The sequence below is a fragment of the Aethalodelphis obliquidens genome, unplaced genomic scaffold (genome assembly GCF_003676395.1).
Source record: "Aethalodelphis obliquidens isolate GAN/ISIS:26980383/991018 unplaced genomic scaffold, ASM367639v1 scaffold3, whole genome shotgun sequence".
Lineage (NCBI taxonomy): Eukaryota > Metazoa > Chordata > Mammalia > Artiodactyla > Delphinidae > Aethalodelphis > Aethalodelphis obliquidens.
In genome coordinates this window covers 6749450-6770760 of record NW_020837947.1, presented here as the reverse complement: position 1 = coordinate 6770760, position 21311 = coordinate 6749450, and the positions used below count along the sequence as shown (strand labels likewise).

The 21311-nt window shown below is 42.1% G+C and overlaps 1 protein-coding gene across 11 annotated transcripts in view; it reads right to left on the bottom strand.

The window, feature by feature from the left end:
• The window catches only part of LOC113606908 (1-acyl-sn-glycerol-3-phosphate acyltransferase delta), a 1415842-nt gene that overhangs the window by 335533 nt on the left and 1058998 nt on the right, over positions 1-21311 (bottom strand). For all 11 annotated transcript variants that reach the window (XR_003427759.1, XM_027081831.1, XM_027081775.1 and 8 more), the window contains exon 8: positions 12822-12883. Coding sequence is in view for 10 of the 11 variants with exons in the window: in XM_027081831.1 (XP_026937632.1) it covers positions 12822-12883 (62 nt within the window). In the remaining variant the exon portion in view is untranslated. The remainder of the gene's footprint in view (positions 1-12821; positions 12884-21311) is intronic.

Here is a 21311-nt window from a genome sequence, read left to right as displayed (position 1 = left end):
TTTATTGTTTTCCTTTATAAGTGAATTGATCTTTTTGCTCAGATGCCCAAAGGATTTCTTTCTCTTTTTCTTTAGAATCTAGTAATTTTATTAGAATATGTCTTGGTGATGGTCATTTTCTGATCAATATTCATATGCATGCTATGTCAGGAAAGTTGTACTGAATTTAATTTTTTAGTATTTACTCCATTCTCTTGCTTTGATCTTTTTCTTGTGGGCTTTCTAGTGTACATATATTGGACGTTTTTTACCTAATTTCTAAATCAGTCAACTTCTCTTGACTGATTTAGAAGTTGGGTAAAGTTAGTTTATCTTACTTTATTTTCATTTTTTAGAATTTTCTTTCTTTTCACTGTCTATTTCTTTTAAGACTATGTCCGTTGTTATTTATTTGTACTTGTGAAATTTCTTAATAACTTAGTTCCCTTTGGAATAGTTATTTTAGTTTTCACCCAGTTGGTGGGCATGACCGGCTGACACACTCTCACTGCCTCTCAGGACAATATTCTGCTCTTCACTCTGCATCTCCTCTTAAGAACTTTGTGTGGCATTTGACCTTGTTTCTTTTCTGTTGGGATTTTACTTTGTTCCTTTCTGTCGCTCACCTTTACGTGAAATTAGTTCTGAAATTTTAGGAGGAAGAAGGATTCAGAATAGCTCTTAATGGCTCTACAGTTTCCTATTTGGTTTTTTGGGCAGTGTTAAAAAATATGAGGGCTCAATTTCTGTGATCTCCCAACTCTGATACCCCATTTTCAACCGGACTTTCTCTTTCCCTTTACTCAGTGAGGGGCTTTGTCCTGACAGAGGTCTTTGACTGGTTACTGGTTTTGTGAGTCACGGGACCTACGTGCTCCAGCCCCTCAGGCCTTCCTGTAGACCCTCTGCACTCCCCGCTTTCCTTCACGTATTTGTATTCCTGAATTCAGCACAGTATCCTGTCCATAGTTGGTACACAATAAATTGTTGTAGAATGAATTAATAAAATTTAACTCCATTCTTAAAGAATTCTAATAAAATAATCAATGACAATGGGAATTAATAACAGAGTGGTATAGGATGATTTTTACCTACATAAATTATTTTCTAGTTTAAATAAATTGATCTTAAGTCATTAGCTATTTACTCATTTGATGACAGATCACCTATCTATTTAATTGAGTTAAGCAATTTTATTACTACGATAATATTTTTTCTAGGAAGAAGTTAACCTATTAACCTATGGACAAAGTGCACTAACTCTATAGAAATTCTTGCTGACTACATGTGTTACAGTCTCAAATTCTGACAGAACGTGTAAACTATGTTCCTGTTTCCATTCATTAACTAAGGAATTTATAAGAAATAACTTTATTATATTCAATCTATATTACAATTCCTTTTCTAAAGGAAGACAAATATTTTAGCTTACATGTCTGGTAATTTCTGATTAAAAAGTACACACAACATCTGAATCAAAACCTACAATTACTGAATGCATTTCTTTTTTTTAACATTGTGAAATGTATAAGAAGACCTAGACCAATAATGTTCTAGTATTCATAGAAAGTTTAATACCCTAAGGAAACAATTTAGACATGTAATTACATTATATGTTATTAGCAGAGATCCTTATGTAGTTTTCTTTAAGATAAGACCCACAGTTTCACAGATTCCTTTCAACCACTTACTGGCACAAAGTTGAGCGTGCACTGGAAGAAACATACTATATACTTATTGGAGAGTTGTGACAAGTTAGCATGAAGTAGAGCAGAATGTCTGTACTCATCTGAGTGTACAATACACACAATAGTGGTAAAGTGATAAATGGACTGCAAATGGTGGAAAGGAACGACGACTGATCCTTTGACACTACTTGTGTTATTTCCTAGGGCTTTTTTACTTATCACTGTTGAATAGCATTTATAAATAGAACTAACTTGGAGGAATGTGATTAATTTATAACGTGAACTAGGTCTGTATGGAGTCTATTCTCAGGTGAGCTCAAAAGCAGCAAATTCTCTAAAAATCACTTAGGCATTGTTTGTCTTTGGAATCACAGTGAGTGTCTATGTGTGTGCTTGTGTACGTGTAGATAGGTATTTTAATACTTACTTGCCAACTTACACTGTTTAAGCTGTTAATAAAACTAGTTTGCAAATTTCTAGATATACTTCCATAAAGTGGATACTCCACAGACAGATAACTAAGATAATTTAGAGATGACAGGGTATTTGCAAAAATTTTTAAAAATAAATGTTAATATTAACAAAGCATACTGTTCTGCACCTAAGAAAAAAAATTAAAAGTTCCTCCTACATTTTGTCAGATTATAGTGAAAATACATTCTGTTAGATGACTTATCTAGGTAAAATCTCAACTCATTGGTATGGTTTATATTTTATTTATTTGGGGAATAAATTATTCAGTTTTTATGTGTATGCTCATGGATTCTCTTAAGAACAGGAAATATTCATTTTAAAGTATAAAATTCACAGAAGTTTCAATAAACTCATATTTTAAGAATCTAAAAATGAGTCAGGGGAGAGCATAAGCAAACAGAGGTTGCACTTTGGTGGTCTGTTGCTAGTTGGAGGAGTTGGGTTGGGTAGAATAATGTTCTATAATGAAGCCAGAGTCCCAGGTCCCAGGTCCCATGGAGGCCAGTTAGCTTCCCCTTCCTTGCTGGCCACTGTCTCTATGCTAAGTGCAAGTGGTGACCCGCGGGGTCAGGCTGGGGAGGAACTGGGCCCAAATACCCCACACTGCTGGAAAACCACTCAAAAGGCCTGTCCTATGTAGGAGGGCACAAACGGCTCATCGTGATGTTTAATTCGCATGCTTTCCTAAGAAAAGACAGCAAGAAGGAAGCTAAATTTTAAAACTGCAGCAAATTTGAAGCACAGGGATACTTAGGTAAAACTAAAATCTGGGAAAACAGGCAGATGTTCTGTCAAAATGAGGTGGAGCTTGTCAGCAATCCACGGCAGCCTTTCAAATCCTCTGAGCAGGGAAGGGGGCTGTTTGTGTTCTGCCATGGAATTTTCCAGAGTATCCTTTTGGGGGCACTCAGGTACAGCTACAAAAGCAACCCCTACACAGGCTGTTCTTGCTTTCCCCCCACTAAATTCTGGCTTCTGTGAGGTCTTAGCCACAAGCACCCAGGGATTCCCTCCCAGGACCTGTCTCCTGCTCTCCCCCTGGAGGAGAGAAATCCCCATCAGAGATACCATTCACTGAATTGCCACTCTGTGCCAAGGACTGTGCCCACACTTTGCCTATGCATTTCACTCTCCGTCTATCCTAGAAGTGACAGGTGAGGTCACTGAGTCACAAAGACATTCAGTCCTTCACTGTGGTTCACACGGGCAGGGACTCAGTGCTGTGGCTCTAAAAGACCACCCTTTCCCCGATACCAAGCTGCCTCCACTTTCTTTTTTTCCCTTTTATTAACAACAATTCAGCTCACTATTCCTTCGTTATCATTTAGAAACTAATGAAAAATGGGTTATTACAGCACTTCTTCTTTGGCTAAACAAAGTCTAAAATAACTTTTTAGAGGAACATGAATTTATGATTAATCCATTTCCCAGTGCTAAGTAGAGAATACCCTATTTTCTATATGTATTAGAATTTTAAAAAACACTCCTTAAATTCTCAGTAATCTTAGTTTTCTTCATGTGCAAGCAGTTAGCCCCGGGGAGTTGGTGACAGCCCCTGTGGAGGTGCCTGTCACATTGCGGTTTGTATTCTCAGTTTTGTTGCTAATAATGTACTTTTCATCCCTGGACATCTGTCATTGACTGATGAAGTAAACTGGCTAGAGAAAGGGCTGGATCTTTTTCATCGCCTAGAAAAAAACATCATTAGGATGGCTGAAATTAAATGCCAGGAGAAAACAGATCAAACAACACCTGAAATATAATTAGAGCAACAGACTGTATCCTGGATTGCAATTTACAAGGGTTTTCTTTTTCAGATGTTTCAGACGACATGATGCCAAAAAATATCTCAACTTCTAGTAGCCGTGGAATCTTCCGGAAAGGAGGTCAAAACCGATTGACTTGTTTGTCCCTTCTCCATGCTGTGGGCCATGCAGTGCCCCACAGGAAGGGTGAGGCTGTGAAAGCAGATACTTGCAAACCGTTTTCCTTGAAGGAGTTTCTACTGAGGGCGTGACTTCAGAGACTTCTGGGAGCTTTGCAAACGGGTCTGCTAAGCACACCTCCTGATGGGGCCCTTGGCAGAGGGCAAGGCTGTCTGTGGGCACAAATTATTTTACCCTTTACTATAGTCCCTGAGAAGTGGTTGTGAGCAGTGCTGTTAGTCTCCAAATCCAAGAGCCTCACCCTCAGAGAAATGGAACTTCCCTGAGAGGGTGTGGTTTTGCCACCTGCACCCCCCTCCTCCCTGTCTCTTCCCGGCCTTTGCTTCTCTAACACGGGATGCTCACATCTCTCCCTTCTGGTCATCCTCCAGTCTGGAGGCAACTATACTGGTTTCAAGGTGATTATGAGGCCAGTGGAAGGGGAAGAGTGACACATCGTCGTCTGGAAGTTTTGTGTAAGGCTTCAGTTTGAGGCAATGAAACGGGTTATTTCCACTGCACATTTAATGAATTGATTTGAACTCTGATGACCCAAATAATTAAAAAAATGATCTTCTAGATTATATTACATGGATTTACATTTATAACTATCTTTCCTTGGTGTCAGCAAGCCTATGATACCAAGGAAACGTTCTGAAGTGAAGGCCAAGTAAGTTGCCTTAATGCCCAAGAGACACACTTGAGATGATAAGAGCCAGGTGAGACGGCAACAGCCAGGTGAGGTGACAACAGCCAGGTGGCCTGGTTGTGTACCTACTTCCCTCCAAAGGTCATCAGAATTCATTCCATCATGCCTCACATCATTATTGACTTCTGAGACTTAGGCATCCCCTACTATTCGCATTCCCATAAAGGTCTCGATATTCTCCAATAGGAGCCTCCCTTCTCTCCTAAGCCCTTTCTCTGTCCCCTGGAATTCCTGCTCCACAATGAACAAGCTCTCCCATATAATCAGGCTTTTCAAAGGTTTCTCTCTCCTACCCGATTTAACTGAAACTGGTCCATCTCCTTGCAACCCTCTAAAGTGAAGGCTGCTTTTTGTTTCAGGTGTACACACCTGAAAGCCAGAGTTGGAGCTGGTTGTCTCCTGGCCCCTCACTGATGTTCCTAAACCCTTGCTCCCCTCTCTCCTGCAAAACCCCACCCCACTGCTCCTCTGAAACTTATGCCATCTGGCTATGTACCCCTGTCCTCTCCCCACTGCCACCACCTGCAATGGACATAGGTGGATAAGCCCCTCATTCTCGAGACTTTAGCTTCTAGTTCATGATTTTCATCTCTGCCCCTATTCTTCTCATCATTCTAGGGATTGAACTGTCCATCCATCAACCTCTTCTTTCAGTTCCTTTACCTTCTCATCTCTGGGGACCTTTTCAAAACAATTCTTCTACTGTTACAATTCATTCCTGGGCCTTGTCATCAAGAGAAACTGTACCACCTCTGAAATCCAAACTCCAAATATGTCTCTTTCCAACCATCATCTCCTGTCTTTCCTTTCCTGGTGCTCTTACTGAAGTATGGACATGGCTTAAATTCTTCAACTTCACTGAGAATTCTCATGAACTGACCTAATACTTTCTCCCTGGCCACTGCTTGCTTTCTCTTAAATTACTCATCACAGACTTCAAATGAGCATTTACAACTTCTTCATGATTGTATTATGTTTCTCTAGTAGCATGTTTTCTCTTCTTTCTTCCCATACTGCTCATATCCCACCACTTTCCTCTCTGGACATCTTACTTCATACTTCACTAAGAAGACAGAAGTCACGAATGAGGTATTCATTTATTGGGCAAATATTTACTAAGCATCTTTCTTAAAAAAAAATTATTTTATTATTATTTTTTATACAGCAGGTTCTTATTAGTCATCTATTTTATACATATTAGTGTATACATGTCAATCCCAATCTCCCAGTTCATCCCACCCCCACCCCGCTTCCCCCCTGGTGTCCATACGTTTGTTCTCTTCATCTGTGTCTCTATTTCTGCTTTGCAAACCAGTTCATCTGTACCATTTTTCTAGATTCCACATATATGTGTTAATATATGATATTTGTTTTTCCCTTTCTGACTTACTTCACTCTGTATGACAGTCTCTAGGTCCATCCATGTCTCTACAAATGACCCAATTTCATTCCTTTTTATGGCTGAGTAATATTCCATTACATACATGTACCACATCTTCTTTATCCATTCATCTGTTGATGGGCATTTAGGTTGCTTCCATGACCTGGCTATTGTAAATAGTGCTGCAGTGACCAATGGGGTGCATGTGTCTTTTTGAATTATGGTTTTCTCTGGGTATATGCCCAGTAGTGGGATTGCTGGGTCATATGGTAGTTCTATTTTTAGTTTTTTAAGGAACCTCCATACTGTTCTCCATACTGGCTGTATCAATTTACATTCCCACCAACAGACTAAGCATTTTCTATGTGTCAAGAAATCTATGTGGAGAAGATGCAGCAGTGAAAAATGTGTCTGCCTTAATGGAGCCACTAGACGCCAACTTTCCCCTCCGCATCACTACACCTGCCAACATACCTGCACCCACACTCACCTGTTCCTTTCTGTCTTCTTACAACAAAGAAAGTGGCTTTATCCCTGTTAAGGGTCAATTACTCCCTCTGTGCTGTGGATCCAAAACAAACCCTTCTCACCTTCTAAAGTACTTCCCTTCTTTAGCTCGCTCATCTATCTCTTGAATCATCAAATAATCCATCTCTACTGGATCATTTCAATGAACATAAAACAAGTTCTAGCCTCCTCAGTCTGTAAAGCACCCTCCTGCTACTGCTGCATTTCCTTTTTCCTTTTCATAACAAAACTTCTAGAAGAAATTGACTCTGCTTCTGCTGACTCTTCATCCCATAAAAATCGGCCTCTTGCCTCCAACTCTCCACCAAAACTGCTCGTTACGGCCACCCATGACTTCCATGTTGCCGTATGCAAAGGACAATTGGCCGACCTCATCTTACTCAGCTTTTCATTAGCATTCACGTAAACAGCCACTTCTTCCTCTGGGAAACACTTCCTTTCTTGGCTCCATCATGACACATCTCTGGATTTTCTACTCCTTTAACTTGAGGCTCCTCCTTGGTCTCCTTTGCTGGCTGCCACTCTTTTACCAAGTTTCCAAATGCTGGCGCTCCTTAGGGTTCATCCGTGGTCCCTCCTCTCTTACCTACTTTTCGCAACCGCCATGGATTTAAAATACCATCTACATGCCAGCAACTCCAAATTTATCTGTCTCTGACCCCTGACCTCCCTCTCCTCTGAGCTCCAACTCACACATCCAAATCCTTACTTGTCTCCTTCTCAATGCTTCAGTCATATCAAAGGTATTCAGAATTGAACCCTGATTCCAAGCTTTCATCTTCACCTTCCTACAATCAAACCCATCTCAGTTAATAGAGCTGTAGGACTCCTTCATTTCCCTGACTCATAGCTAATCAATCACCACGACCTTTAATTCTACCTCTGAATAGTCACTTCTTTCGTTTCCTCTGCCAATCATTTTCATCCAGACCATGTCCATATTGCAACAAGACTGACATTCTTAGAATGTAATTTGGATAATGCCAGCCCCCTGCTTCAACTCTTAAGGATTCCCCATTGAATTTAGAATGAAATCCAAACTCTTGACCATGGCCCACGTGGTGTAGGTGGTTTTTATCGTTCATCATGGTCTCTCTTGCTCATTGTTTTCCAGCCACATTAATTTTATTTAGTGGCTTGAACCAAGCAAGCTCTTCACCTCCCCTGGGGCTACAGAACATGTGCTTTACTCTGCTTGGAAGGCTCTTCTCCCCTAAGCCCCATGATCGTAGCTCACTCCATGGTGCGTGTCCTGTCAACTTTCATGTTTCAGAGGTCCTGACTTCTTATCCAAAATAGGTTACATCTTAGCATTTATCATGATTTGTACCTGTGACTTCCTTGTTTACCGTTTTACCCAACACTAGCACAATAACAGTACAAAGGTATCAGAAATGTTTGTTGAATAAATGAGGGTTATTTCCTTAAAATTCTGGTGATTAAACCCAAAGAGGAGGAAGCTGGTAAAAGTGGAAGTACGTCTGAGATGCAGTTTTTCTGAAGACTCTCCAAATCCTGTGGACTTACAGATATCAGGCCTGTTGCCTTTAGGGCTCACCTAGAAGTTTAGAGGAGCTGTACTTACCTGCAGTGTGATAATATCTTTGCCAAGTAGTTTGGCCCTGGTGGGTGTGGGTGAGGGGGCTGAAAGGTGCTTTATGAATGTGAATCGTAAACACAAATCAGCGACAGGCCCCAGAGCTGAAGTAAATGTAGTATGTTACATTCCAAGGAGTTTTAATTGCATTTTTATTTTAGGAAGGTAATGATTTATAGTGTTTATAATGATTTATTTTTAATCCAGATCTCAAAAAGCAAGTGCCTATTCAAGGTCAATGAAAACGGAAGGAATCACAGACAAAGCAATCGGACACTGGTCAGCATCTCTCCCGTCCAGTAATGAGTTCAGTAATTAACCAGTATCTGTACAGGTTTCACCAACTCACTTTTAAGTGAATGTTACACTGATTTTACTTTATTTTATTATTTTTTCTGTTCCATTATAGTTTATTACAGGATATTGAATATAGTTCCCTGTTACACTGATTTCAGTGTCTACTTTTGCTGCTACTAGTTTAGTCTATTGATAGAGTGTGAACAGTATTTAAATCAGAAACATTTTAGTGTAGTACTTAATATTTGCAACTTACTTTGCAATCTTATTTATTTACAGAAGTTCTAAGAGATGACCTAGCATTACTCTTCCTTTTTGACAAACCAAAAAGCCAAGTTAGAGACTACAGTGATTTGTCCGAGGGAACTTGTAACACACAATGAAAAATTTTGTTTCGTCAAGTAATCTAAGTTGCCTCCAGCATCCAGAGACAGCCTGAGAGTTTCAGCAGCTCCGGCTGAGGCCGCCCACCCCCACCGGCAGGAGCGCTGGGGCTGGAACTTTCTGCTCCCTCTCTGGACTTCGTGCCACCATCTGCCCTGAGGCCACTACGTTTTGTCATGTTTCATCAGCACGGAAATATCCCTAGCTGATGTGACCTGTTTGTATCCATCACCAAGAGATCCTTGGCTCCCTTGTCACTTCTCCGGTCTGACCCTCAATCCTACACACAGCTCTGTCCATCCCTTTTCCCCACCCTGTCCTTCAGCTGCCCCAACTCCTGCCTCAGCGTGGGGAACTCGGAGTCAGTCAGCAGTAAGTGCCCTGTAACTTACACTCTCTCAGTGTTTTTCTCACATTCTTCCCTCACTGAACTTGACTCACACCTCAGGACACTGCTTCCCCTGCAGCCCCTCAAATGTTTTCTCCACTGCACCCTCTGCACCACCGACTATTGACCTGCAACACCCCAAATAGAACAGTTTTCCTTTCTCCTTCTAAAACTCTCCAGCTGGGATTTTCAAACCGCTCTTTGTGCTCTATTTCTCCTTTGCAGTCAGCCACTGATGCCCACCTCCCTCAGTCTCTGTCTCCCTTCCCTGTCCTGTTTCTAGAAGCCTCAGTTTTTGACTCACCAGAACTCTCTCCAAGTCCGCTCTGGTGACAGTTCTGGAGGATCTCAGTGCCCACATGGGTCATACTTCCAACACCCTGGCTTTTTAAGTCCATGCCCTCAACTTCTGCAGTCATCTCGTCGGCTACCTTAACTCAGCCAGCAACATTCCTGGTCCTCCCCTGACCCTGTCATTTCCAGTCACTGCACCACCTCCACAATCTCAATGTTAAGTATTCCATTCTTTGGCCAACACCTACTTTTCCAGCTAAACCCTTCTAAAACCCAAACTCCAAAGACTCCTTGAACCCACTGGGACCTGTAGCTGGTGGGTCCTCCCACCTCTTCCCCATCCCTTTCTCCCCTCATCCCTCTTCTCTGCTTAGCCAGCTGAAATCTCAGGCTCAGTCATTATACTCACTCCCTTAGGTCTGCCCAGCAAAGAGCTCCTTTGCCTCTCTCTTGTTTTTGTTTTACTCGTGTGGCTGGTTAAACTTGACCCTCTGCCTTTGCTGCATCTGTGCCTACACAGTTCAGCGTGACAGAAAAACAGTCAGGCTGACTGATCTCGCTCCAAATACATTCGTTTCTTACACTTATTCACTCCCTAGCCTCCTAAATGACACTTTCATCATCCTTTCCTATCTCTATAAAACTCTTCTCCCATCTTCCCTCTCAACTGATGACTTTGCTTCCTATTTCACCGAGAAAAGAGAAACAGCAGCAAAAATCTTCCTACGTATTCTGCATTTCCCACGGCTACGAGGTTGAGCTGTCTCCACTCTCGTCTCTGGCCAAAGCTTAACTCTGCTAGTTGTCGAATCAAGGACCTTGCTCCTGAAATTCTCCCCTCTCCTCTGCATCATCAATCTCCCTGCTCCTCTGCAGAATCATTCCCATCAGCACATAAACATGGCATTTTTTTTCCTATAAAAATGAAAAATTTCTTGATGCCACATTCCCTACCCGCAGCTACCTCATTTCTTTGTTTTCATTTAGCTAAATTCCTAAAAAAAAAAAAAAGTATCTAGATTTTCTCTCTCCCATTCTTCTCCCCTCTCCATTGAACCCAATCTAGGCAGACTTTCACCCTCACCAGTCCACGGGTCAAGGTCACAATGGCCTCAAATTCCAGGGATCCAGTTTCAAATTCCAGGGATCGCTTCCCATCTGCATCCTGCTTGATCAGGACACGCTTTGTTCCTTTGGCTCCCACTTTACATGCTCCTGGATTTCTTCCCACTTTATTCCAACCACAACTTATATTTTATAATATTTTTTACATAAAATAAGCATTACATATGGTTGCTTCAAAGCTTCTGGACTCACTTTACTCTCTACCTGGGAACCTCTTCCCAGATGTCACCATGGTGCTTCCCTTCGCACCTTTGAGGTCCTCGTGCACCTAGCACCTGCCTCAGTGAGACCTTTCCTGATCACCTTGTATAAAATCTCAGCTCCCCCAACCACCAGCACTCATTATCCTTCTTTTTGGTTTTACTTTTCTCCATGGCAATGATAACCATCTAGCATATTATATACTGAACATGTTTGTGTGCATGTAACATAACAGCCTTCCTCAACTAGAATGTGAGCCTGAGAGGGCTTTCTTTTTCACTCCTCTGTCCCTGTAAACAAGAATGGCATACAGCACATGAGTAGGTGCACAGTTAAGTATTCATCGAATGAAAGGGAAGAAGGAAGGAAGGAAATGTGGTTTTTCAGGAAATAAAAATCAATATTGCTGTGATGTACTAAGTGGCCATGTGGCACAACTGATCAGAGTAATACAGATTTTGATTATGGCTTGATTAAATGTCTAAGAAAATGCAAAGTGGCTTGCATTTTATGCAACTCTAAGGAGATGATTATAGTTGGCTTTTTTCCCTACTCATCACCCAATGACTCTAAAACAAACATGGAAACAATTTGCAAATATTGGTACAAGTTAGAAGAGAAGCTTCCATTACCTCAGCAGAAATCTCAGGGTAACAATCAATGATTCTTGCTATAAGAAATCTCTCAGGCTTTCACAGGAAAATAGCTGTGAGATACAGGTGTTTTCATAAATAGGTATGTTTGGGGTCTGTTATCAGCTCTTACCTGCAATGGAGGATAATTGATTTTGCTTGTATTTGAATAAACACCCGTGCTCTCTATTCTGGAAATTTACAGTATGAAAACATGAATGAGGCTCCCTGTAACCTGCTAATTCAAGGAGTTGGAAATGATTCCAGCCTTTCATCCTCCCTTAATTAATCCCCATTTTGAAATCTCATGTTGGAAATGGGCAGTCCAACTTTGCGACATACACATACCAAACAAAAACACACAAACCAAAAATCTGTGGACAAAACTGAGCTGCCACGTCTCCATTTGCATGTTCTCTGGTCAGAGTGGGCAAAGACCACCTTTGCGAGTAAAAATCAATACGAGAGTATAAAATAGGTCAACTAGCATGCTGCAAACTATATGGCATGAGTATTTCAAGGATAGCTTGATATCAGATTTAACATAATAATAATATGGAGCCTGTAATTCCATATGAGGATTAGGAGGTTTATTTTTAAGTGGTCAAGTGTGTGTGTGTGTGTGTGTGTGTGTGTGTGTGTGTGTTTATACATATACATCTAGGTAATATTTAGCACTCTGAATTATTAACTTAACACATCTACTTAGAACCTGACATGCTTCACTGAGCACAATGCAACATTTAAATAATCAACTTTAAATGGGCCAGCTTTTGTATATAAGTCACGTGTTCACATCCATAGACAAAGCAGCTGAAGTGCAATACAGGTAACACACAAAATATAAAATTCTGGTGAAAAGAGTTTGTACATCCACCTACAGACATCAAATCAGGGCTGTCTGTGATGCTCTATCTCTTAGGCATAATTCATCTCGGCACTTATTTGCTTATCTGCCACTACGTTGTACCTGCTTACTGCCGCGTCCCGAGATGTAATGCTCTGGCAGGTAGCAGATGTACCAATTAATAACCTGTCAGGCCTGATGGATAGAAGAGGGAAAGAGTGTTCCCACACATAGCCCCTGCACGGCTCCCTTTCCCGTTTCAGGCGCTGAGGGTCGGGAGACACCCCTTGCCTCCCCGGAGAGAGCCCAAATGGCCTCATTACTGTCTATCTTCCACAACACTCTGGCGTAGCTTTTGAGAGGCTCACTCACCTGCTCTTCTCCAAGAATCCTGAAGTGATGGAGCTCTTTAATCAAGGAGTTGGGGCAGCCAGCTGTTGGGAAGAAGAGTTAATCACCAACGTGTTATTCCCATTCTGTGCAGTACTATGTTCTCACTGCAGTTATGACTACCAGTGACCAGTGTCGCTTTGGTGGAGGACACAAATGCTTACCTGCAAAACAGTCTTAACCAACCTCCAGACAGCAAACGCCCGAGGGCACTCTGCCTGCAGCCTGCCCCCCACTGTGATTCTTTAGGAAGGAGCCACACGTGACCCTGGCCAGGCCTTTTCTCCCCTGTGACCTGGCCTTTGTGGGGCCTTAGGACACTGTGTCATTTCTGCCCAGCATGTCACTTATCCCTAATATAGAGCCAGGATTTCATGGGGCCAGAGATGGGGAGTTGGCACACGTAGGTTCGTTTCACTTATTTATCACATCCTGTTTCCTCAGCCTCCAGGATGGGCTTCTGCACATCGAGAGTGAAGGATGAAGATGGGGCATCTGGATGCCCCGTCTTCATGGGATTCGGTTACAGTTCAGAATCTTGCCTGGTTCTTCCAGGAGGATTTGTCAAGACCCTAAAGATGCTGCATTTCCGTTTGGAAAGTGTGTCTTACGGAAAAGACCTGGGAAGAGGGCCAGGGCAGTCTTGTGCCCATCATCTTCTAGTTCTACCCAGACAGTGAGAGCCTATGCAAGCTTTCACATTTTCTTTTTTCAGTTGTAAAAAGAAATAAGTAAATAAATAAATCATACTCATATATATAAACATATATATATGTATACATAAGTATATACACCTGTCTATCTATCTATCTATCTATGCCAGGGCATACTAGTTATCACTTAAAATGCGTTCCATCCCTGCCTTTTAAATAGAAGTATTCCACAGTATTAATTTGCAGCCATTTATAATATAAACTCTGGAAACAGAATTGATATAAAAACATGTTTCTTTGGGATCAAATCTATGAATGAGAGAATCTGTTGACATTTCTATTAAGGAAAATGGGTTGTATGAAAATGTGCCGAAGCAACCGCTGAGGCTGAGGCATTTCTCCATATTGTGATGTAAGAACGTGGAAAGTACTGAGGACGTTTGCCTGGGGGAGGGTGGGCCGTGGAGGGAGGCGACTGTCTCCGCAGGGTGAAGGAGGTATCCTTTGCAAGAAGGATTAGATGTGTGCATTATTCTAGAAGGTAGAATTAAAATGAACAGGTAAAATTACAGCAGGAATACTTGGGTTCAATATGAATAAATTTCTAATTTAAAAATGGAATACATTGCCTTATAAGCCAGTAACTGGAGGCTTCCAGACAGAGGGTAAATGACTACTTATGCAGAATATTTTAGAGATGAATTTGACTTGGGTTAGTTCCAACTCTGAAACTCTGTGGTCATATGAAACGCTGGAACGGAGATTTAGTCTTTGTTACTATATTCAATATATATTCGTCTTTGACATTATTGCATTTCATACTCCAAGAAAGTGGTTCGTAAATGTTCACTAAGGTAATACAAAAAAAATTTTACAAATACGAACAAAATGTAAACAGGTGATGTCACCACCTGACAAGAGTCCAAGAAAATAAATGGAAATCCCAAGGTGAATATTTTGGTGGAAAACCTAGTAAATTAATTGCCACACGCATGTCCAATACTACAAAGAAGGAAAGCCAGATCCCGACCTTTGCAAGAGACACTGAGCTGTTTTTCTCCCACTGGAGGCCACGAAGACTTGCAGACTTTTTGAGAAGTTGTTCATTTCAGAGTTGCTGTTCTGATCTAAACAATTAGTAAAGGTATATTCTGGATAATTTGGTTGGCTGCCATTCAACCAAAAACTGCTGTGGAAATTCAGAGTCCTGTCAGTTCTTGAGTTTTAGATCTCCTTGGGAGCAAGGAGGCATATTTTAGTTTTATGCAACTAATGAGGAAAGGAACAGAGGCAGAGAGAATTCCAGGGTCAAATTCCCAACAAGCGAGGGTCCCGTGATTTGGTGCCAAGTATATGAGGGGAGGAGCTGCACAGGAGGAGAGGCGGCAGAACTGAGGTTCCCCAAGCTCAGGGTCATAGGCAGGCTAAGATCAGACCACTCAGGGCCCTGTTTGTACCCCAAGCACTGACTTAGTTTCAGTAAGATGACAGCATCTGCTATATTAAATTCATAGAGTTAATTTGAATACTTTTGGTTTTGTGCTTTCATTTATATTTAATTTATACATTTTCATTTGGGTCTTCTAGTTGTATAAGCATAAAAAGTTTCTATCTAAATTTATATCTAGACATATTTAAGAAATATCATTAAAAAATAGTTTCATTCAAACTTAGTTTTAGAGGATATTGTTTTTCCTTTACAAGTGGTCCTTAGCATTCTTCCCACTTGAGAAAAACTGATTTGACTTATTTTAATGCTAGGTAAAATAAAAAACAATTTAAAATTAGCCTATTTTCAGAATTTGTATTTTAACATTCTCCTAAGATATAACTAAAAGGATTGATGTCAATGATAGCTCAAATATAAACATCTTTAACAGAAGACTAACTAATTACCTGAAACACCTGGTGGATGCAATAAACTATAAAAAACAAGGATAGAGACGGCATAGAGTTAGAAGGGAAGAGTTGTAAGGGGTCAAGCTATTTAAGACCAGGGAGGGGTATCTGCAACTGTGCTCATCAAAGGAACATCAGCATGGGAAATGGACAGATACAAAGCTAGTGTGAAATGGGTTTTAAAAATAAAACTAGAAATGCAAGACATGAACGTGGAATGCAGTAGCGCAGGGAGAGAGGGACAAGTTCCCGGAGGTGGGAAGGAGGGCAGATGAAGACCGCGTGAGGACCGGGGTCAATGGTGTACTCTGAATTCTTCCAAATTCTTCACACAGGGTCCACACACACGACAATGGATCACCTTTTGAGGCCACTGCTGTCTACTTGGCCCAGGTCATGTCCTCGACAGTGAGCAGCCATCAGCTGCCTTCATGCACCGTCATTCAGTCTCTTCTCAAGATAACAGTTAAGGGACTTCCCTGGTGGCGCAGTGGTTAAGAATCCCCTACGAATGCAGGGGACACGGGTTCGAGCCCTGGTCTGGGAAGATCCCACATGCCACGGAGCAACTACGCCCGTGAGCACAACTACTGAGCCTGTGCGTCTGGAGCCTGTGCTCTGCAACGGGAGAGGCCGCGACAGTGAGAGGCCCGTGCACCGCGATGAAGAGTGGTCCCTGCTCGCCACAACTGGAGGAAGCCCTCACACAGAAACGAAGACCCAACACAGCCAAAAATAAATATAAATAAATAAATAAATTTATAAAAAAGGTAACAGTTAAGAGGCTCCTGTTAAAATATGTACGTTGGATATCATGCCATCTGCCATGGGTTTTCCATCTCACCAAGAGTCAACTCCAAGGCCCTCATTGGCCTATGCAAGGTCCTCCACTGCCTGGCTCACTGTGTAGCCCCTGAGCCTTCTCTCTCCCTTGCTCATTGCACTTGAGCCCCACTGACCTGCTCTTGGCTCTGACCACCCCAGGGAGGCTGCTGTCTCCAGGACTTTGCACTTGCTGCTCCGTCTATCTGGAAAGCTCTCGACCCTGATATCTGCATGCAGTACTCCCTGCCTCCTTCAAGTCCCTGCTCAAATGTCACCTTCTCAGTGAGGGCTCGCAGGACCATCCTGGGTGAAACTGCAGCCTATCTTCATCCCCCCAAATCCCCATCACTGTTGTATTTTCTCCATAGCTCTCAGCATCTTCTAACCTACAGTTCCAATGTAACATTCACTTTGTTTTCTCTCTTCTGTTGCTGAAATGCAAAGGCGACAAGTGCAGGACCATTGCTCTTTTGTCACTGCTCTATCCGCCATGCCTAGAACACGGCCTGGCTGGATGAGATGTTCAACAGCAGTTGTTCCATGGGTGAGTCATCCGCCGTGTGGTCACTGCCCACCCAGCTCGGTGACTGTGGCTCCTGGGAGGGGCTCCTCCTCCACCCCTCCTCTTTCCTCACCCCAGAGGGCCCAGCTCTGACCTCCAGCCCTGTGTGTACTTTGCTTATTGGTTAAGCAGACTTTGTCTGACCTCAAACCTCTCTCCCCAGCCTGAACCCCACATGTGAAGAAGTCAGTGATGCTTAGAATGCATGATTCCTTTGTACCTCTACTGTACCTTCTTTGCCAACATCCAATATCCAGCTCTGGGTAAACATCACCACCTGTTTTTCTTCCTCTGTTCCAGTTCTGCCAATCACAGCTAGTATAGTAAAATGGGACTAGAATATCTACTAAAAGAAATTCAGACCATCTGCCTGAAGCTGCATCCTTGTTGAGAATGGTGCTACTGCAGACTCGGGGTCCACTCACTGTCAAGGAACTTGCTTCTGTCACTTGTCTTTGGCCAGCACCCTCTCCCCTCTCCCTTGGGGACTCTTCCAAATCATCACCATTCTTCTCAATTAACCTTTAACACTTCATTCTCAAAACAGGACCTCACTTGACACAAGTCTAAAAATGTAAAGCAGTTGTGGTGAACATGGAGATGCGGGACCCAGACCCCCTGCAAGGAAGGCTTGTGGCCGAGCTGCAGGAGGACATCAAGAGATGCCTTGGCCTGCAGTCTGGTCTTCCTCAGCTGCAGAGAGCCGCCTCGCCTGAGGTCACATCTTCCCCAGGACCCCTGACTCTGCTGACTGGGTGAGGGGGAGGCGGACTTGCCCATCTGTTTTGTCCCAACATGAGCTGCTGTTGGGCAACATTTGCTCCCAAGTCTCTGCTGGTGGCCTGAGGCTTTGTTGGGCCTGCATGGCAGTTCAACTTCTTATTCAGCCCAATCCTGCCCCCTTCTCCTTTCCCAGGTGCACACCCCAGTGAACATCTTGTACCCGTTCTCTACTTCAGACCTTCAGAGCCTTCCAGAGAACCCCCCACGCCCACCCCCCACCCTGGGGCCACTATCAAGTGTACCACCCCTAACTTCATATCCCTTCCCAGTTACAACCCCTCTGTATCCTCCATCTCTACTCCTCCGGGATAAAAGGGAAAATGGTTCTTCCTCTTCAAAACAAGAGTCAGTAGTCATCTGTCCTAACCTGTCCCCTCTCAGCTCGTTATGGTCTAACTCAGCATTCACTCACTCTCCTCAAACTCTGCTGCTCTGCAGCTTGTTCACTTCAAACTACATATGTATTCAAATCTTCCCCTTTAAAAATTCAGCAAAAATCCAGCCTTGAGCAGAGAGTTACCATCCTCTCTCTTTCCTGCTCCTTTCATCCAATTTTCTCAAAAGAATAGCCTGCGGCCATTGTCACCACTTGAAAATAGAGCAGTTGGAGGTATGTATTACAGAAGGGAAATATCAAAATTGGGGCTTCATGCCTTTTAAAACAAGGTATCGTCATCATGGCCTGGGCTGATGCTATAGCTCTGCAACAACTAGCTAGCTATATGCTCTTGGATAAATTGGTTACTCTAAATGCCAATTCCTTTATTAAGAATAATCACCACCTTTACCTCAAGCAGCAGTTTTGAATGTATGGAAAGCAGGATGAAATGACCAAAAAAATTAGAAAGTGTATTTATTGCTGATGATATTAACGGCATATCCATATCTATTGACTGTTGCTGCTATTTCTTTTAAAATTTTTAATTATTTAAAAGGGAAGCAGCTAGTTGAAATAATTGCTACATGATTTATTGTCTTAAGAAATAAAGGTCAAGACTTCTTTTTTTCAGTTCTAACATGTAAAGGGCTTGGAAGTTTTTACTCCCATCCTTATAATAAGAAAAATGTGGGCAAACTGAAAATCAATAACTTTTCTTGGCCCAATCACAGAACTCATGTCACAGGGCAAAGCACCTCCCTGATATCTGGAGAGACAGGCAAGTCCAGTGAGTCACAACTTGATCTGCTTACGTGGAGCAGAAGTTGCTGGAACAATAAACTGGTAGAAACATTTAGACAGTAATTTTGATGAATTGCTATAAATGGGGTGTGGACTAGTGTGAGAATGAGAAACTCTAGGGGCCGAGGTCTTACAGATTTTCCCGATCTTTATCTCTAAGAAATCCACCAGGTCCTCAAAAGGTGAGGATCCCCTTGTGGCACTGGAAGAGGGAGGGGAAGAGTAAGCATTGTGAAAAGTGTCCAGAGCCTTCTCCATAGCAAAGGTCTGCCCTCCTGGGGAAGGACTTTGCCAACACCTACCCTGGAGCTATGGGAGAAGGGCACTCCTCTAACCCCAGCCTGTCTCACCAAATGGGGGAAGAACAGTCCACAGGAATCCGGGCTTCAAGGACATAGACTGAGAATGCTACCTGTGGGGGAGGGAGTAGGAGGCAGGGGAAAAAAAGGACAAATCCCTGTACCACTGGAGAAATACTCGTGAGGGTCACGGACCAAGAAACAGACCCACTAGAAGACTGAGAATTAATCAGAAGATCACTATTGCCCCCACCCCCCACCAATTAACCTTACCACATACCAACAGACTTCCAGTAAAATGACAGTGGGTGGCAGCTGAAAGAGCTTCAAGACACAGATTCTCTCTGAGGAGGAGTGCTTAGGGAAGCCCAAAGTCAGGAGGGGAGACAAAAATCAAGAAAACTAGATGAATCTGGAATCTCTGACATCTTCAACTACAGCATACATTAAACACAACCCAACTCCCTGTCAGACTGACACATACCCTCACATTAAAGGCCTATTTACCTCAGTTCCTATTACATGTGTAACATGTTCAAATAAATATTTGATATATATTTGATATATATTTATATCAACTATCAAAATTGGTGGCTTCATGCCTTTTAAAACAACATATCGTCATCATGGCCTGGGTTGATGCTCTAGTTCTGCAACAACTAGCTAGCTATATGCTAGCTAGTAATAAATAAAGGTTAGACACTAAGTCATTTCTGCTATAAGAAGAAATTCAATGATCTGTTGACATTAGCAGGTGATTTCCCAAGTAAAAGCCTGAGACTCTCTCAGATGGCGGGTTTTGAAGCTGATGATGGGGAGACGGTCATTTCTTGCTAGTCTTGTGCAGATTAGAAAGTAGAAACCATGGCTTCTCTTGGAGGGCAAATATGAAGCTCTAATTTACTTGGAAAGCACATTAAACAATGGTTTTAGAGGGAGAAACCATGAGTTGTATAACATGTAGTACCCTAGGCATTTTAATTTGTTATCGAAGTCTTTCCTTGAAAATAAATTTGCTGAAGAAATAAGCTAAGCATCAGTATTGTGTCCAGCACTGTTTTTGGTGTGATACGAAAAGGAAAAGAAGCATAATGTTGCCTGAGAAGACTTCACAAATCTAGCTGGATTGAAAGAATGCACTAAATGGTAACATCTCTGTGAATGAAGACTGTGTATAAAATCGAGAATATGTGAGGCACAGACACGCACCTCAGGACACAGAGTCCTTCCCCACATGCCTAGAGAAGGGTGATTAGCATCCACCCTAGATGTGTGCATTTTCCTGGTTATCCTTGGCTCTCCTCTCTCCCTCAGTGGGTGGATTACACACTCTCTTTACCCTACATGTGAGGGTGGAGGTGTTCTCAGCCCCAGCCTGGCCCACACCCCAGGTACCTGGCCCAGGAGGAAGTGAGAAACAGTGGTGAAGCAAGAAGAGGAGAAGGAAACGAAGGGACTGTTTACCTGTACTACTAAGTAGCTCTATTATCTTGGATCAAAGATATTGTGTTAGCTCTAAAGCCTTCATTTTCTACCTGTAAAAAGGAGAGTAAGAGTATACAACTTATGGGGTTGTTGTGAATGGTGTGTGTGTGTATCTATATGTTTGTATATATATTACCTAGTACAGTTCCTTGTACATAGTAGGCTCTTAATGAATGGTAGCTGTTATTTTGAGAGTCTCTGGAATACAGGAGTACTTGTGAGACCATACTCGACAAAGTTGTTCTGCTGCTGTTTCAAAAATACCTTTTTAACCAAACCCTCAATATTTAGAGGCTAATTTTGCTAAAGGAGTTCAATAGCCTATTAAGTAATTGAGATTTATTATGACAATGTGCTGGAAGATAAGAGACGATCAAGTATGTATGCACATGGCTAGTATACATTTAAGGCTTTAAATTTGTGGCCTTTTTATTAATTATTAATTCATTTATTCACTATAATAATCTAAAATAATAAATAAGCAATTTGGTATCTTCCTTTGATATCATAAAGCTTTATGACATGTTTTTACCTGTGAACTAGCTGGAAACATTTTTTAATCCCACTGGTCATTTCAAGCTGCTCTCTTTACATATCTATACTTATAAGGTGAATTAATAGAGGCAATAATGCACATAACTTAAGCCGCAGATCCCCAAGCACCTCCACTTATCCAAACATGCAAAAGGGAACCTAACTCAAATTTCCGACAAAAAGGACAGTTAGCAACTGTTTAATCTAGCTTCTGCTTAGCCTTCTGAGTCAGCCATGACACATAGTAAGGGC